The following is a 17,658-nucleotide window of genomic DNA, read 5'->3' on the forward strand; positions in this document are numbered from 1 at the left end:
CGAAATTCATCTCGACGACCCTCAATGCGAACAGAAGAGCTGATCCAAGCTGCTGCCAGGGATATCATGGCCCAGATCGAAGACGATGGGCACGGCGACCATGGCCATGACCACGGGGATGACTCCGACGCATATCACGATGAAGCCGAGGCCGCTCGAGCCGCCGACGAGGGTGCCGACAGCAGCTCCCAGCAAGGTGCAGGGGACGGAGATGTCTTAGCGAGAGAAGCCCTCGAAGCTCTCTAGGGTCCTACGATGGCGGCTCTGAATCAGTCAAGGGGACCGCCGCCCTGACAATATCACTGTCGCCACAAGGACGCCTCGGGTATCGGATATTTCGCAGTACTCCTCCCACTACGACAAAGACGACTTCGTACCGACCACTCGCGGCAACAATCGACCCCCTTTCAGAACCCCCTCAGATATTCGAGCCATGCAAATGGCTTCGCCTGCTCCGTGCTGTCTACGGATCTGGAACGGTAGTTACGTCACCTCGCTCGGCGAACCGGAAATTTCCTGCAGTTTCACGCCTCGGCAGCCCGGCCGGTTCGGTACAATATTCGCCCAAGAATAGGACACCTTCTCGATTCAAAGTGAAGCAAGAAGCCCCCTTGATTCTTCTCCATGCCACTCTCCTGCCGTTGAGATGGATGTGGGCTGACATCATCGATGACCTGGATAGCTCAGAAATGAGCGAGGACGCCAAATTGCTACGTGACTCGTGGCGCTTGCTTCAAGATTGCGTTGGCGATACGGTGGTGGAGAGGGAATATTGCTGGGCCATCCTCAGAATGACTATGAGGTTCTGGAGGAGCGCCTGCTCGAGGCTCTGGAGCTCCCCATGCGCCGCCGGGCGAGGATATTGGAATGCGGGCATTACCTCGGCCCTGCCAACGAGAAGACAATTGGAGAGGAAGAAGATAGCGAGGATGACTATGATGCGGTCCGTTCGCAAGTCAAACACCACTGGTGCAACACATGCAAACATGAGATCCGTTACGAGTCCCTTGGCCCCGGCAAGATCTTCCGGGTCAAGGTCTACGCGAGCAACGGTCTCATGAAAGCTGGCGCCTGGGCCGCTTGCTGGAAAGAGATGGAGCGCGTAGACGTCGAGCTCGAGCCGGTCGTCCCGCCGGCCGTCCAGGACGAGCTTGTGCGTCTTGCGGCGGCTCGCGAAGAACGGGAGGCTGCGAAACAGCGGGAGTTCGACGTCGTGTCGAATATTGTGCACCAGATGGAGGAAGAGCAGCGAGACCAACCGTCCGGACTGCATGCCCACATAGACACAACTGCTTCTCGTCACGGGTCGGTAGATGCCCGCAGGTCGATGACCGGAGAGCGCCCCGAGTCCGTGTATTCTCGTGGAAGGTCATTGGGCGAGCGCGTCCCGAGTCGTCCTACTCTCGCAGGCCGTTCGCCGAGGAGCGTCCCGAGTCTGTTTATTCTCGCAGCCCACTGGCCGAGGAGCGTCCCGGATCTGTACATTCTCGCAAGTCGTTGGGCGAAGAACGCAGACTCCGTGAGGAGGCACGTATGCGCGAGGTCTACGGCTCGACGCCTGAGCCTGATTACACTCCTTCTGAAGCCCCTTCAACACGCGAGCCATATCCCGACTCCTTTGCCTCCAAGCCAACTTCGCCCTCGCGACCTAGAGACGCATCGTACGAGCGCAAAGAACCTCTGGCGTCAACCAGCCCAGTCCGACTCTCTGCCAGAACTTCTGCTACAGTCTATTCGTGTGCTGTTGCGAGACTCCAAGAACGTAGTTATTATCGTACTCGGTGTCATCGCTGTGCTCCTTGCGTGGCGCCATGCACCTGAAATGCAACGCTCCGAGGATGATTGGTTTGATTCTAGGAGCGTTCCTAGGTACATATCCCTGATGTTCCTGTTCATCCAGTACAGGTTCGGGCCTACGTGCCCGAGGTGCAACATGCTGAACTCCCTCAGCCAATGACCTTCCGACAGACCCAAGGCACCCAAGCAGTGGAGCCGGTCGCTACTTACACGCCTTCAATGCAAGTAGCCGCTTCTCAGGAGGTGCCTCAGAACACCCCCGAGGTTCCTGAGACGACGCCGTCTTACGGTGATTCTGCGGCTTCTGGGCCTTGCGAGACACCCGTGGCGGCTCAGGAGCCACAACCAACACTTGAGCATGCTGTCGAGCAACCGCAAGCTACCCCAGAAGTGACTGAGGCCAAGAAAGAGGGCCAGACCGAAAATGTTAAAGAGGAGGATGAGAAGGAGCCCGGTCTCGAAATCGTAAAGGAAAAGAAGGTGGTTCGAGTGGTTGAGACTGTGACGGAGACAGAGACTGTCAAGGTCACGGCGACGGCGACGGCAACACACACGGATTCGGAGGAGACCCAGGCCGCTACTGTCGAGGCTGTAGCTGACGAGCAAAGCGAAGCTGCCACCCAGGAGGGCGAGCCGCTCGATACACCCATCGCTGAGTCGGTAAAGGAGACCAGCGAAGAAGAGCCTGCCCAGCCCTCTCAGTCCGCCGAGCCGGCCACGTCAGACGAGCCAGCCGCGTCAGATGAGCCGGCCGAGTTGAACGAGTCGGCGGAGCAGGAGGACAGCCCCACAGCCTCTGAGATACGTGACGAATAAAGTAAGAAAATTGACAACCTATGGATGGGTCTGTCGGTATACGGGATATGATGGACTACTTGGTTATTGAGGGACGCAGGTATGGGACAAAGATTTAATGAGAAAACACGATGATAAACTTTGTTCCTTTTTCTATCGCGAGCTCAGGATACCACCTCTAGTTTGCTCATTGAGACGCAAGTAGATAGCCAAATTGAAATGTAATAACAGCAACAACTTTTGATCTTCCTCCTTTCCTCCTGTGATGTAGTACTTCCCTCTTCTTCTCGTCAAGGGTATTAATGTGAGCATTTGCGCTAACGTTTGAATGTCAGTTGTGTGTGCTGGTTTGCCTTACGCCTCATGTTTGGCAATCCAGATGGCTTCCTATTGCTCCTCTCTTTCTGTCATTCCTTACTATCAAGACTGTTGTGCATAGAATGTGAATGCAATGGCCTATCCAACTCTGTCTATCAACATGCTTTGTTTACACACTATTTGTCATCTTCATGATTGCTATCTTTGAATGCGGCTCTCGACTATTGTGAACAAATATAATATGCTACTTCGTTCTTGAACATGGATGTTTCTGTATTCAATACTGCATTTGGACTGTACATAAACACACGTACACCTCATAGCTGCATTTTGTTCCCCTTTTTGCTATCAGACATACAAAACATACTCATACAACTTGAGCATAACCAAAAAAAAACCAGCTGTTTATCCCGCAAGATGAACCCCTTAACCTACCATGGATTCAAACGCAACAGAACAGCAACGCGCTACCACAACGAGGACAATACACGCTACTACGCGCTCAGTCCATGGCCCGGTGGAGGACTGGATGGAGATTCCCCTCGTGACCGTGACGGAGATCGTGGATCAGGAGCCCTTGCCACACCCCCAGCCCCTGAGCAACAGCAGTACCGAGGAAGCCTCCAGTAGTGGCGCCAATACGAACATGACAACCACCAGAGCACTTCGCGGGGGTGAGGACGGTTACGACGACTGCTGCGAGGTGTGTTGCTCGAGCATGGTCATCTGCCTGCGTTGCTGGCTCTGCTGCGGTTGTCACTATGATGACTGACGGTCAGAGGGTACGGAATGGAGAGGTTGGTAACGACCGATAGGGATATGCGGCATATCTCTCCTTCGCTACTCTGGCAATGACCACCCTTTCTTGCCACTTGTTGGATTCACATACAACAACAAGTCAGTTGGCCACCCTCAAGCCCTTCAGGGTCAAATACATAGTTCGAGAACAGTGATGACTTGTTCCAGCAAGAAAACATATCACAATCACTATTGTTTTTCCTGTTCCAAGTTATCGAAATTCGTAGCCCCTATTCATTGGCCATAGGATAAATATGTGGAGTAGCGGCCACAGGCAACCTTATAGGGCCGGGTTGTAGCAGTTGGTGGAAAGGGGCTGTTGGCCACAAGTCAGAGGCATAGGGGAACGTGGACATTGACGCCGACTCCCCAGAGGTTGCGGCGTTGCGACTACCTAGTACTTAAGCAGCCTGAACATTGATGATGAAGCAACGAAATAATCACTTGAGTGAGCTCCAAGGATGCTACAAAACCTTCCCGCGGGGTGGGAAACGCACTTTCATTGATGCAGGTCTGCTTGGCAGGCAGAAGAAAGTACATGACGGGCGGTTCAGAGCAAGCATCATAGTCAAGAACATAGCAGCTGTGATCGGCAAGAGGCTTCGCCCGTGAAGGACAAAGCCTGCAGAGTCATGAGTAAATGCTTCGAATTAGTATAACTCGCTTATATGCCCCTGACTCCGACCAATGCTAGGTATATATGTCTATGCTATATGAAGCACCGAGATTTGGTTCATAAAAAAAAGCCACGGAAATATATATAGTAAAAAAAAATCAGCAACCGCCAGAAAAAACTCCCCTCATTCATGATTCTCATTTCAGGTCATTTCTTCAAGCCTGCACTGGATAGTCGGCCACGCCAGAATACGGCAGGACATCGCCCATGCATCCCGGACAGGCGCGATTCGAGGTGCAACGACCGTGCTGCTCGCAGTGCCACTCGCTGCTGGGGGAACACAAGCGACACTCGCGGCAGTGCTCCCAGGCGTCCATGGGCACCCACTGTCCGCGGCAGAAGCTGTAGTTGTAGCCATGAAAATCGTTGGCGTTGCAGTTCCCCAGCGCGCCGCGGAGAAGCTCGTATTCCAATTTTTCCCGGTCTTCCTTGAGCTTTTTTGCCTTTGAGTTCTTCGCCTTGATCCACCGATCTTCCCAGTCCTTGAAGGCTTTTGTATTGGCCTTGATGTTCGCCCACGACTTGTCATCATACAGCAGCATGTCTACCATGAGGTCGACGTCGAGTTCTTCTACATTCGGCTGGTTCGAGAGCCATGTCGCGAAACAGGCGTTCGCATCGCAGGGTTTGGGAAACCGGGCGGCGGGTCCGAAGAAGGCCGTCAAGTCCTGGAAAGGGTTTCCGCAAGCCGTCCCGCAGGAGCAGTGCTTACCACACCTGCGTCCATATTTACTACAGGCACACGATGTGCAGGCCTTTTTCTTCCCCCGCCCTTTCTTACACGCGCACTTGGATTCTGGCGGGTTCGAGGTTTCGTCCGGTAGGTGAGATTCCATTTGCATGTGCTGGTTGATGGGTTAAAAGAGAGACTCAAACAAATAACGCCTGCCCCATGCCAAGGGCTACTTACCTCGGATATCTCCTGCTCCAGCTCGCCCTGAGCATCTTCGATACCAACATCCTCCTGAAGCGGGGTCTGGGGAAGTTGGCGTGTGCCATGTTCGGGCGTCTGGCTCGGAGGTGGGCTGTATTGTGGGTTCACGGTGGGCTCTGGGTATGACACGGCATGGCCTTGAAACATGGCGGCATGTGCCGCTGGTTGGGAGCTATACGACTCGCCGCCGAAGTGATGAGGCAGGGTGTGCTGCAGTATCGGCGTCGAAGGATGCTGCTCTTGCGGGGGAGAGTAGGCGCCAGGAACGGTGGAGCCCGAATGGGAAACCTTCATCTGCGCGTACGAGCCGTTCTGCATGCTGTTGCTCCTCGGCTGACCGTAGGGACTTCCGAGACCACCATTGTGGGAGTGTGCCTGCCCGTAGGCCACATTGTAGGCCGAGAGGGCGCGAGGGTCGTAGGACTGCTGGTAGACGGGAGAGGGGCGCCCGTGAAGGGCTCCCCGGGGGTAGCCGTTGGAGGTGGCATCCAAAGTCGAATAGGCGGTATAGTCGGGCACACCAGCGGTCGGGGTCTGACGGCCGGAGGCTACGGCCAGAGCGGCGTAGCTGGCATTGTTGTAGACGGTAGGGTTGTAGAGGCCGAGATTGGAGACGCTGGCGTTGTTGATGCTGGGCGAGTGTCGGAGAGCGGGTGCTGTGGTCTGCGGGGTCGCACTGATGAACTCGGACGTGTTGGAGCGAATGCGCTTGCCCGAGTGTGGCGGTTGTGCCATGCCCATGCCCATGGCACACACACTCTCTGTTACTTGCACTCACACAAACGGGTGTGCGGGAGGCAGGTGACAGAGGGGGGGGTGGGAAATAAAAATAAAAATTGGGAGGTAGACACGGAGAGAGGGGAAGTTCCCTCGCGCTACCGTCTGCTACTGCTGGGCGAGACGAATTGACGCATTGGGATCGTTCGATATGGAATTGTATGGTATGTATTCTTCTTGCCTGGTGGTTCCGCCAATTGAGGGTGCACTTCATACAACCTCTCCCCCAGTCCGATAGAAAGTAGAGACAAGAGAAAGGACCAAGAGAGGCAGAAGGGGATAAGGAGAGAGAGAAAAAATAAGTTATCACAATTTGACTGATCGGCCAGCCCCCCAAATGGACGATACGCTGCAGAATTGGTACATAGATCCCAGAGCGCCTATCGGTTGAGCCCCGCCAATTCAGCGAGTGAGTGTGCAAAACCCCTGCTCCTTTTCCTGCCAATCCCACTACTAAACTCCCCTCCCGCTCTCTAAGGGTTGTGTGGTGTGGTCGTTAGGAGCTTAGGGGGCTTATTAGGTCAAGTCTTCCCTTAACGACAGGTACCTTACTTCCTGTCAAGCCCATTCCGCTCCCCCTAAGCAGGGCAACTTGGCAAATAGAGGGGCGGCGCTTCTTCCCAAATCCAAATCCACATCCACCCTCAAACCGCAGTGGACAATCCTCACAACCTTCAATGCAAGCTTCGTCACCTCCCAGGGCTTTTGTCGGCATATGTCGCATGGGATTTTATATCGGCCCGGCCCTGGTCTTCTCCCATTTCCCCCATTTCTCCCTGCTGCTGCTGCTGCTGCCGCAATGCCACAATGCCGCAAGCCGCTGCAATGCTACCTTATGTACAGCCCATTCCTGTCATTCAATCCATCCCTTGGTCACGTACATTGGATTTACATGGCAACACCTCAAATGGGCATTCTGGTCAGACACCTGAGACGAATCAGGCGTCTTGTTCCGGGACGTGGATCAAGGCATCCTTCAAAGGCCCAAAGTCGGTCGACGTTTTGATAGGCGACTTGTTTCATCGTGGTCAAAGCTTTCGAAATAGTGGTCGGTGGTCACGCTCTTCTGCATAAGTATTCTCTCACGATCCACTATCTTGCCTCGAACCACATGCAGTCCGGAAAGTCCAATCGGTGTAGACAGGAGGCAAAGCAAGGGAGGGAGCATACTACTGCTGTACTTTCGGGGCGCTGCCTTCAACTCCCGCCGACCAGGATTCTGACTAACAACCCTGGTGGGGCTCCTCTTGCGAGTGCGACGTTTTAAGGACCGAGGGTGTCTGATTTCACCATGCTTGCTCTCGATACCCTCTCCTGATCGATGATATGTTCGATTTGCCCTTCGCTACTTATCGTCCCCGCCCCGAGTATTTCTCATTTGGGCGACTTCCAGCCAGCGCACGTTGTTGTTGGCGGCCTCACTCCATTGATCGCGAGCGAGTAAGCCGCACACTTGTGGGACTCGTGTAGAAGTCGTGAGTCTGCTGCTTAGTCCGAATGTAGCGTACGCCAAGAGATGAGGGTATCCAGTTTGAACAGTAGGTCTGTTTGCCGAGACCAGTGTACTGACCCCAAGCAGATCCTCTGCTCACGTGACTGCCTTGTATGTGAGACAACCGCCTCCGACGTAGGCACGAAGAGGAGAATTTCCTCAATCAATCCATGCTCTCCTTGGGGGCTCTTGGCTCAGGCCCCAGCGATTTATCTAACCGGGTCTACACGCTGGAAGGGCGCAGTCTGACCACAACTTCACACTGGCTCCGATTTAGCGGGTGCGAGCTGAGACTTGAGATACCCACAGCATTATCAGCCTCGCATCGATACCGGGTTGGGTCGATTCTGGGGTAGTGGTGTTCGAAATGGGGTAGCTGAGACTCGATATCCCAGACAAAGGAGAGTGGCAACGACTTTTATCGCATCTGGCAGACCCGTCTGCCGATCCAGCTACTGCCGGGCCGAGTCGAATATCCTTTATACGGCCCCGTTTTGGTATACTGTTATGGGGCGAGCTTCTTCCATCAAGACGACTGTCTGCTGACTTGGCGGTGGTCGGCAATGTGGGCCTGGTCATGGCTTCCGTCAATGTTCAGCTATATGGCGGCCAGAACATAACGATGGGAACCTAAGGGGCTTCATACTGTGACGGCTGCTATGAACGCCATAGAGAGTGAGTCGACATGTGGTTCACTACTTCTCGGGAGGTTAGGTTGATCTAATCCCCGTGGCCTTGACTTGCGTTTATGGGACCGATTCGCATTTGGGGGCTTCATGAATACGAACGAGGCCGGAGCTTAAGGTAAAGGCTGGCCATTAAGATGTTGCAGCAACGTTGTTTTCAACCATATTTCGATACTCACGCGTATCTTCGCCCTTCTAGAAGGCATATGACACGATCAAACATACCCAAAATATGTAATGCATGCATCCAACGCCCTGTATACCAACCAAGTGATACCTGACAGACACGGGTCTGGTGCAGCTACTGATATAACCTAGTGTGCAAAACAGGTTCTGTGCTGCGTTGGTTGATGACATCAGGTTCATGGCTCGCTGTCAGCTTACAAAGCTGGCATTGATATGATCGATCTATTGTTGAACAAGAGAATGCTCTGCACAGAGGCCTAGACCGCGGGGGAAATGAATGACAGGGCAACATTTGCGACATGCTTAAACGCCCACCCGAGAAAACCCGGAATCTCTCATTAGTGCCCATAAGAGCAGCGACCTCGACTACCGAAATAAAGCAGCAGATGCTGTTCAATACCAACAAACACTACGACAGGTGAGGGCGCGTCCAATAAACATTAGCGGTCTTGCCGCATATACGGGTTGATGGACGGGTGATGGCATGACGGATTGCCAAAACGAGACGTCGATTCACGAAAATATACAGGGTCTTCTTGAAAGTAAAATAATATATGCCGACGGAATGGGTCGTTGCATAGCAAATCTCCAGATCTGGCGCCATCCATCTACACTTGGCATTGATGTTAATCGTGGCGTGTTGCGATCGATGGCCTGATGCTGGGTCTATAATGTGCGGGGACCTGCAGGCCAAATGCAACTTCTCACACACCCTCCGTATCGAACTCGAGTAGTAGCGGTGGCGTGTTCTCCCTCGCGAAGATGTCCCCAAATGGAATTGGAGGAGCAGTTGCAACTTGACTAGGCTTGGGGTGCAGTGTGTGAACATTGGGAATGTTGAGCACACTGAGCACGGGGGCATCTGTCGATCTGTGGTGTGTATAGCCTTGAGAGGAAACGACACAATGTTATCTGGGGTCCTTGGAATGGGACAGAGGCAGTTTATGGAGGAACATAAGACATCCTGGATGGATTTTAACGATTTTACTGGATTGGAGTATGCTGGAAAGCTACTTATGAAATACGCTACTAAGATCATCGAGAGCAAGTCGTCATCATCGTGCTCTTCGACCCTGATCAAAGGAACGCAATGCAACTCTAGGTTTAGAACCTTGATACTGATGCCTCTTCCTTCTCTACCCATCTAGATGCTTTGGATCTCCGATGTGATGTGATGTGATGGATGCTTATAATCCAAGCCCTTCCCTTTCCGTTTGGCTTATGTGTATGCCCTCTCCTGCTTCTCTCTCTCTCATGTCGACTTCCTTCGTCTGTTCCCCTATAGTTGAGCAACGGGATTAGTAGCGGCAGCAGCAGTAGGAGCGGCCGTAGTCGTCCTCGTGTACTTGTTGGCCTTGACGATGCCGAACTTGATCTGCCGGTCGACGCCCTTGGCGACGCGCTCGAGCGGGAGGCGGTCGTCGAGGCGCTGGACCGTCCGGCCCACGCGGGGCTCGACGCGCTGGGCCACCTTGGCGGCGGGCGACGCGAAGTAGGAGATGTTGCGCTCCCAGCGGGGCGCCCACTTGACCGTCTGGCTCGCGAGGCGCTCCTCGGCGCCCGGGAGCATCATGTAGAAGGGTGCGAAGCCGACGACGCCGGCGAAGCCGAAGGCGGCGACTTCGGAGGGTCGGGCGGCGGGGATGCGGACGGGCATGGTGTTGTTGGTTGTTAGTTTGGTTGTGTGGTGATGATGGTGGTGGTTTGGATATTTGATGGTGAAGTAACGACCAAAAAGGGGGAGCGGGGGTTAAAGCCAACGCCACTGGATGTCTTTCCTTCGGGGGTCGCTGGGAGGGGAAAATAAATCCTTCTTATGCTTTAGACTTGGGGAACTTATTTGTTGTCAAGTGATCTTAGCAGAAACTAGTTGGTCGACCTTGATGGCCTGTGAGAGCTGTAGTTTGGTATTGGTCTAACAAACATATGTAAGAGAGGAGACGGGAGAAGACGCAGTGTAATGAGAATGTTGGGGGTGGTAGCCAGTTATTAATAAAGGGGGAACAGACACACACACACACACACACTCTCTCTCTCTCTCTCTCTCTCTCTCCCACCCAACCGCCTTAGCTGCTGCTGCCGCCATCCGCTAACATTAATACTGTACTCTCTCTCTCCGTGTGTGTGTCGTATTCGTCCTACCTACCTACCTGCTAGCCAGTATGCCCATCTTCACTCTGTTTGGGATGGCACAAGGAGCGGGGTAAGAGGCCAATGAGAGCAAGGCAACAACGTCGCAATGCCTCCTTCACATACCAATCATGTGCCGGAAGGGAGGTCAAGGATGCTCAGCCTATGTTTGTCTGAGCAGTAAATGAGCTACCATCCATCGAGAGGGAGGTCGTTCGATCGCTCTATTACTAACCATGTAGGCGCAGCGTACCAGCAAGGGAAGCTTTGGCAGGCCTTCAGGCACCCGGACAGCATAATGCGACAAAGCATATACAATGGTCTGATTGGAGTTGCGCTGCTGTATGAGATGCAGCGACAAGGATCAATGCAGCACACACTTAAGATCTAGTATTACGTACGACTCAGGACTCCAACTGACCTACTGTAACTGTTCTGCTGTCACTGAGCGACTGCTCGCTGAGGCTCTGCGGAATACCAAATTAAATCACAGAATCGAGCCTAGTCTCCCAGAGACTTCGAGATATTGGTTCGAGTATACGATTTTCGAAGTCGTGTTGTCCACTTCGTTGTTTCGAGAGAGACCTCACGTGGTGCCCGATCCAGATTAGGCATCTCAAGGGTAGCGCTAACCCCGCTTCCCCAGACGGCCAGTGGAACAGCGTAGCTGGCACACTCCACTGAATTTCCGGGGTGAGATCCCGCACTGCAAGGTGGTGCATTGTCCAACTCGTTTTGGGTGCAAGTCGCTCATCCTCGTTGTGAGTGTACTGGCTTTCGTAAGCAAGCCACTTGAGCGACAGAAGCACCATTTGTGTTGGCCGATATCCGACCTGCCTGATGAGAGGTGCTGACAGCGACTGCAGAGTGCGAGTTGTGGAGGGTCACTTTTCCATACTCCTGCTTCTTCGCATCTTGAATACACGATAAAGGTGTAGTGTAGTATCGTTGTGTTTTGAAGCAAGGACCCCCTACTTTTCATTCGAGGCACACAACTTCTGATTGACACTTTGAATCATAAGGTTCATATGCAATCTTAGATTCTCGGCGCCTAAAGCTCAAAACGTCGTGGCATTTCGGGTTCATGTCCGGAAGTGTGGACCAGCAAGTTGAGAGAGCATGCGACAAATCTCCTCGAGAGCCAAAGCGGAACTTCACAAAATAGACTTCAGCTTATATAAGTTCGATAACAATGTATTTTTCTTGGCGATCCTCCGACGCATCATGGCAAGTCGCTGAGGAATGGCGTGGACGTCCACGTGGACGTGCCATAGCATATCTAGCTAGGCATTCGATGGTTTGTGAAGTAGATGAGCAGGTTGTTGCTTGGGCTGCGACCAATATACGCCGAATAAAAGGACGTTGCAGTTCGGCGGCATGCGATAGTGACTGACATAGGAAGGGAAACCATCTAAATTCGTGATTCAGGATTGCTTTCTCATTAATGTCGTTATGATTGGGTCCCTCAACCATACAATCAACATGCGATGCAATGCCTACGTTGTGCCATCGCCGCTGGAGTCAACCGGGTTCAACTATGGGCTCTCTCATTAGCGTACGGTGGGTGTCACGTGAGGAGCCACCATCTAACCTACCTCCTTTCCCAATTCATCTTCATTAACGCAGATATTCAACGAGACCTTCAACAAGGGTCCCGGGAGGATGTTGTCGCAAAAAAATGCATTTGCTGCTTGTTCGCCACGGCGAATCAACAGATAATGTAGCAAACCTCTAGTGAGTTGCACTGCAATCAGCACCAGAATGACGGTTCATCTTGTCTAATATTTACGGTTAACAGCGCTGGGTCTCGCGATGCTCCCTTGACCAATCATGGGGTTCTCCAAGCAAAACGACTAGGAGATCATCTGGTCTCTCGTGCTCCTGCAATTGGCCACATCACTCACATTTTCACGTCAAATCTCCAACGGGCCTACAAAACAGCGGAAGCCGTTGCCAATGCCCAGATCCGTTCAGGTGGCGGCAGTAGCAACAGCGACACCGAACCTGTCATTGCAGACGTCACGCAGCTTACGGAGCTTCGCGAGAAAGACTTTGGCTCATCCGAAGGCAAGAGGTTCGGCTCCAAGTCCAACGATGCCGCCCTACGCGCAGCCGAGTCGGACGCGGAAACGCGCGATGCCATGATGATCCGAGCAAACCGCTTCATCGATGTTCATTTACTTCCCGTGTTCGAGGCAGGCGCTACCAAGAACTCCTCGGTACTGATTGTGGCCCATGGCATCATCCTGAATTCGCTTCTTAGGGCCTTGGCCGCCAGATTCCCCTCCGCCGCCAACGAGGCCGCGAGCGACAGTCATGCTGCGTGGAGCAATACTGGTGTGCTGCAGGCCAAGGTCCAAGCCGTGAAATGCAAGGGAGATACCAGCAAAGCGTTGGCAGGTTCCACTCCTGACGACTCACGGGATTCTCCTGGCTCTCAGGAGCCTCGGCCGAGCACCTCGACGAAATTCACTGTGTTAGTGCAGTTTACCAACAATATAGACCATCTCAGTGGCCTAAAGAAAACTCGAGGCGGTATAGGTAGCGCTCAGTTCGACTCTCGGCAGCGGACTATGGATACATTCTTCACCTCGGCGTCAAAGAAGCGCAAAGCTGAATCAGAAGCAGATAGGAATTGAATCATCTTGTCCGAATGGGCGACACGCAGCTTTGGGGTGTTAGGCAACGATTGCATTCGTGTCCAGGGTTCTCAAGCTGTTATGGACGAGACGAGGAAGGTCGGTCAAAAATATCGAGCTACCCCTATTTGACCTGGGGCATCAGAAGGTCAAATAGAAATAAGGGGTAGCTCGTATATTTTGTCGGGCGACGCGCAGCATCGGCAGCGCCTTCGAGTCGCACGCAAGACCTGATATAATACCCAGTTGTAGACATGGTTACAGCCATTGCTCTCCATCCATGAGGACTAGAAGGAAACACGGCCTCGGTTGCTTCCGAGGCAGAGGCTACATAGGTCCTCAAGTAGAAGCCATTTGGAGTTCTGGTGGTTGAATTCGTATATGGGCAACTCCTGGATCAACACTCTGGATCTTCAATTTGAGAAATCTCATGCTACGCTCCGAATTTCAGTATACATATGCACTCAACAGATTTTTGGATGGCAATTGGTCGCACTAAATGAAAAGAGACTCGTACTTGGATCGAATATGGGGAAATCTTAGGAACATGAAGTACCGTCCCAGTGAGGGTATCGATACAGAAATTGTGGGTCTAGGCTAGACAAACGTTACGGTCAATTATTGAGCCGGTTGTTAGAGGCCCCACTATGCAAAAAACCCTCCCACTGTCAATTTCGACGCTATATAATTCTCATCTTCCACCGAACTCCCAAGGTCTTCATCTTTCTTCAACATCAAGAACTGTCTTGATACCAGGCGAATTAGATCTTGCTACGAGTGCCTCCTTTACAGCAGGCCATTGCGTACAGATCGCTGTGCAACAATATGACACCATTGTAATGGGCCTTTGTCGCGATTGCAGCTCCATGCCCAGGTAAGTCAGGCCGATCGACCACAACACCGAGCAAAAGCCTCTCGGTCCGACGACCCAATCGACGTGGCAATTAGTGATCACAATGGTATGTTTACTCTCCAGCTCTCTTCTCACCTCTTCCCTTTTCATGATGAAAAAGCGTAATTCACAGACCTGTTCCGAATTTTAATGTGGATACAATTTCGTCCAACCGCTATCTGACATTCCTACCCTCAACCATTTTTTCTCTGCCAACCCCTTTTGAAGCTTGCGCTTACGAGAAATCAGTTTTACTAGGTTTTATATCCAGAATTCTCTGATGTGATATTATTCGGACACACAGATGAATGACAACGGTTTTTTGTTGCCTTGAGAAGTTGCACGTTCATATCACTAGCTTATCTACATGAAATTCATTAAATTTTCCAAGTCATATATTATTCCGTATTCAACGTGACGCTTGGTAATTCAACTCGTGACATATCGTAGCAACGATCCATACATTGATTTCCTATCGTTCGGCCTCTCCCTCATCCTCGTCGTCGTCGTCATCGAACTCATCGGCTTCAGACGGCAATGAGCGTGGAAACCATCCATATTGGCTGAAGTCCACCGAGAGCTCGCCTAGCGAACCGGTGGATACCTCCACTCCCTCGGCCTCGAGAGCCGCCGCCTGGTTCCGAGCACCGGAGGGCTGTGATCTAACGTAGTGACCCATGAGTTTTAGATCCTGCTTGTCCCGGTAAGGCTGTTGCTGCTTTCCCTGGTGTTACTTACCTGGGAGATATGATCCCTTTGGAGTTGATGACTCTTTGCCACGGCACATTGTCATGGTTGTGCCGCGAATCCGGGTCTTGCGAGAGATGCTTCAAGCAGAGGCCTACTTGGCGAGGTCTCTGGGGGTGCCCACCAGCTTGGCGATGTGTCCATAGGTCGTGACCTTGCCCGGTGGGATCTCTCGAACGGCGCTGTATACGGCTAGGAAGAAGGCGGCCGCCTCGTCCGAACGCGCCATATTGTTGGCGGATGCTGATGCGTAATTGTAGGATGATAATGCTCCAAGGTACGCAAGCTCTGGCGTAGGGCGTAGGGCGTAGCACTTTTTGTGGGCATGCGCGGTATGTGCGATAATCGCTTCAGGTTTGGGAGGTTGTTGGTCAATTTGGTCTCGGCCTGTTGTGTTGCGGAAAGATGGTGGTGGACCCAGACTTTGCGAAGATCGTCGTCCTACTTGGCAGGTTCGACAACAACGAATAGTACTGTCTCTCTGGTACTGTCGGGGTAGTTCGGAGGATGAGGTAAGTAGTGTAGGTACAGAGCCATTACTTGCCCGTTAGAGTACACGCTTAGTCTCGGGCGGTTGTCGTCCAGGCTTTGTTTCGTAGGATTGCATATTCAACGGCACTAGTCGCGAGAAATACAGTTCGCCTATTTTCTCGTCTATCCAACCAGCACACACACATTATGAGCAGATTCCAATGAGAACCCACCCTGTTATCAAACTCGACCATTCGATTCACCTCCGACTACTATGAACTGCGAAGCGATCCTAACCATGACGACACGATGTACAATGTCGTTGTAGCACATGGCGTGAGTAACCAACCTACCCCTCTTCTGTCCCCCTCCTCCCATCTCTGAGGCCATGGCTATATATTCATCACTGAGCGTCCCCTTCTCAAGTTATTGTTATTGTCTTCCGATTCCTCATAGTCACCTATTCCATTAGCAAAACCGCACTCGAGTCTACATTCAGACCTCCAAACGAACACACACACAAGTAGTACGCACCGTGACTCATCATCACGGATCTCTACTTCCCCTGTTCCCCCAGAACATCCCACTAACATACAATGGCAGACTTGTACACTTGCTTGGTACGGGTCGTCATCATGGTGGCGATGGAAGCCATGGCCTCGAACGGGTTATCCAGAAGTCACTATAGGTGACCACATATGACACAAAGTCATGATCATGAACCACCCTCATAAATCATCACTATCAGGTAATGGCTTGAGGCGAGCTGAGCCGGTGTTCGTGTCTCTGTGCCTCCCATTCGGACCACCATATCCCCCCTCATCCAACCACTCTCACCTTGCGTGTGCAGTTGGAGATGGGGGGATGCGGAACTGGTGAGATGAAGGGAGGTGTTCTCCAACAGAGCTCGTTCTGAGATTATACGGCGTAAAACTTGATCTGGATAATACCAGCGAAAGGATCATGCTCTTCATTGTCCAATCCCCTCAGAGTCCCTGGGCATTAGTACTGACTCCTTCCCAGAAAACAACATCTAAACCACCGCAACAATGGCACCTGCTGTGACTCTCGACTGCGTTGAGCCCGCCACGCTCCCCCACAAGGGAGGCGTTCCTGTCGGGAACATCAAGACCAAGGGCGCTGTCAATGTCGCCGACGGTAAGTGGAAGGACTTCACCTTCGAGACCATCCGCGAGTCGCAAGTCGCGCGCACCATGGCCCGCCGCTACTTCAACGACCTCGACACCTACGCCGAGTCCGACGTCGTCATCGTCGGCGCCGGGTCCTGCGGTCTGAGCACCGCTTACACCCTGGCCAAGGCCCGGCCTGACTTGAAGATTGCCATCATTGAGGCTAGCGTCTCGCCTGGTGAGTATATTAGCCCCTCTTAAGGCACTATTACAGTCTTTACTTTTTCAAAGCAGCTAACACCATATATAGGCGGCGGCGCATGGCTCGGCGGCCAGCTATTCAGCGCCATGGTGATGCGCAAAGCCGCCGACAAGTTCCTCTCGGAGCTCGGCATCCCCTTCGATGACGAGGGCCCGTACGTCGTGGTCAAGCACGCCGCGCTCTTCACCTCGACGCTGCTGTCCAAGGTCCTAGCCTTCCCCAACGTCAAGCTCTTCAACGCGACGACGGTCGAGGACCTGATCACGCGCCGCGACGACAGCGCGCCCGGCGGCGTCCGCATCGCCGGCGTCGTCACCAACTGGACCCTCGTCGCCATGCACCACGACGACCAGTCCTGCATGGACCCGAGCACCATCAACGCGCCCCTGATCGTCAGCACGACGGGTCACGACGGGCCCTTCGGCGCCTTCAGCGCCAAGCGCCTCGTCGGCATGGGCGCCCTCGCCAAGCTCGGCGGCATGCGCGGCCTCGACATGAACACGGCCGAGGACGCCATCGTCAAGGGCACCCGCGAGATCGTGCCGGGGCTCGTCTGCGGCGGTATGGAGCTCAGCGAGGTCGACGGCGCCAACCGCATGGGCCCCACCTTCGGCGCCATGGCCCTGTCGGGCGTCAAGGCCGCCGAGGAGGTCCTCGCCGTCTTCGACGAGCGCAAGAAGCAGAATGCTGCTTAAGAGGAAGGCAATACAATACATACATACATACACGCTAAACCCCTCTTTCTGCTGCTTTTCAGACTGGGGCGGCAGTGGGTTTCATTCCAGGGCAAGTGTGGAATAAGATTGTCTGCTAAGGGGAGGAAGGACGCTTTCTTTGTGGTAGCAAACACAGCAAACATCTTGTGTTGCAGATTTACTCATTGTCATATCATTCCCACTCCTGGGAGTATAAATTGAAACAAGCAAGT

The 17,658-nt window shown here is 53.0% G+C and overlaps 7 protein-coding genes across 7 annotated transcripts; 4 read left to right on the forward strand and 3 right to left on the reverse strand.

Annotated features, from left to right (window-relative positions):
* Nucleotides 1–24: 24 nt before the first annotated feature.
* Nucleotides 25–2,613, forward strand: PG994_002068 (uncharacterized protein; the record flags this gene model as incomplete). Its single annotated transcript, XM_066853477.1, has 5 exons — nucleotides 25–196; nucleotides 247–743; nucleotides 791–1,260; nucleotides 1,314–1,762; nucleotides 1,901–2,613. The coding sequence occupies 5 exons, from the start codon at nucleotides 25–27 to the stop codon at nucleotides 2,611–2,613; spliced, it is 2,301 nt and encodes a 766-aa protein (XP_066721618.1).
* Nucleotides 2,614–3,346: 733 nt separating this feature from the next.
* PG994_002069 (uncharacterized protein) lies at nucleotides 3,347–3,725 on the forward strand (the record flags this gene model as incomplete). The annotated part of the gene is made up of 2 exons (XM_066853478.1): nucleotides 3,347–3,613; nucleotides 3,690–3,725. The coding sequence occupies 2 exons, from the start codon at nucleotides 3,347–3,349 to the stop codon at nucleotides 3,723–3,725; spliced, it is 303 nt and encodes a 100-aa protein (XP_066721619.1).
* Nucleotides 3,726–4,539: 814 nt separating this feature from the next.
* On the reverse strand, nucleotides 4,540–6,065 carry PG994_002070 (uncharacterized protein; the record flags this gene model as incomplete). The annotated part of the gene is made up of 2 exons (XM_066853479.1): nucleotides 4,540–5,229; nucleotides 5,295–6,065. 2 exons carry the CDS (start codon nucleotides 6,063–6,065, stop codon nucleotides 4,540–4,542), a joined length of 1,461 nt encoding a protein of 486 aa, XP_066721620.1.
* A 3,673-nt stretch (nucleotides 6,066–9,738) lies between these two features.
* PG994_002071 (uncharacterized protein) lies at nucleotides 9,739–10,116 on the reverse strand (the record flags this gene model as incomplete). Its single annotated transcript, XM_066853480.1, has 1 exon — nucleotides 9,739–10,116. One exon carries the CDS (start codon nucleotides 10,114–10,116, stop codon nucleotides 9,739–9,741), a length of 378 nt encoding a protein of 125 aa, XP_066721621.1.
* A 2,151-nt stretch (nucleotides 10,117–12,267) lies between these two features.
* Nucleotides 12,268–13,228, forward strand: PG994_002072 (phosphoglycerate mutase family protein; the record flags this gene model as incomplete). The annotated part of the gene is made up of 2 exons (XM_066853481.1): nucleotides 12,268–12,323; nucleotides 12,388–13,228. The coding sequence occupies 2 exons, from the start codon at nucleotides 12,268–12,270 to the stop codon at nucleotides 13,226–13,228; spliced, it is 897 nt and encodes a 298-aa protein (XP_066721622.1).
* Nucleotides 13,229–14,592: 1,364 nt separating this feature from the next.
* PG994_002073 (DNA binding methylated-DNA--cysteine S-methyltransferase) lies at nucleotides 14,593–15,096 on the reverse strand (the record flags this gene model as incomplete). The annotated part of the gene is made up of 3 exons (XM_066853482.1): nucleotides 14,593–14,782; nucleotides 14,859–14,891; nucleotides 14,966–15,096. 3 exons carry the CDS (start codon nucleotides 15,094–15,096, stop codon nucleotides 14,593–14,595), a joined length of 354 nt encoding a protein of 117 aa, XP_066721623.1.
* A 1,291-nt stretch (nucleotides 15,097–16,387) lies between these two features.
* PG994_002074 (thiazole biosynthetic enzyme) lies at nucleotides 16,388–17,425 on the forward strand (the record flags this gene model as incomplete). Its single annotated transcript, XM_066853483.1, has 2 exons — nucleotides 16,388–16,706; nucleotides 16,779–17,425. 2 exons carry the CDS (start codon nucleotides 16,388–16,390, stop codon nucleotides 17,423–17,425), a joined length of 966 nt encoding a protein of 321 aa, XP_066721624.1.
* Between the last annotated feature and the right edge of the window lie 233 nt (nucleotides 17,426–17,658).

This window comes from Apiospora phragmitis (assembly GCF_038363925.1).
Source record: "Apiospora phragmitis strain CBS 135458 chromosome Unknown utg000002l:1.0-5516284.0:1.0-5523493.0, whole genome shotgun sequence".
Lineage (NCBI taxonomy): Eukaryota > Fungi > Ascomycota > Sordariomycetes > Amphisphaeriales > Apiosporaceae > Apiospora > Apiospora phragmitis.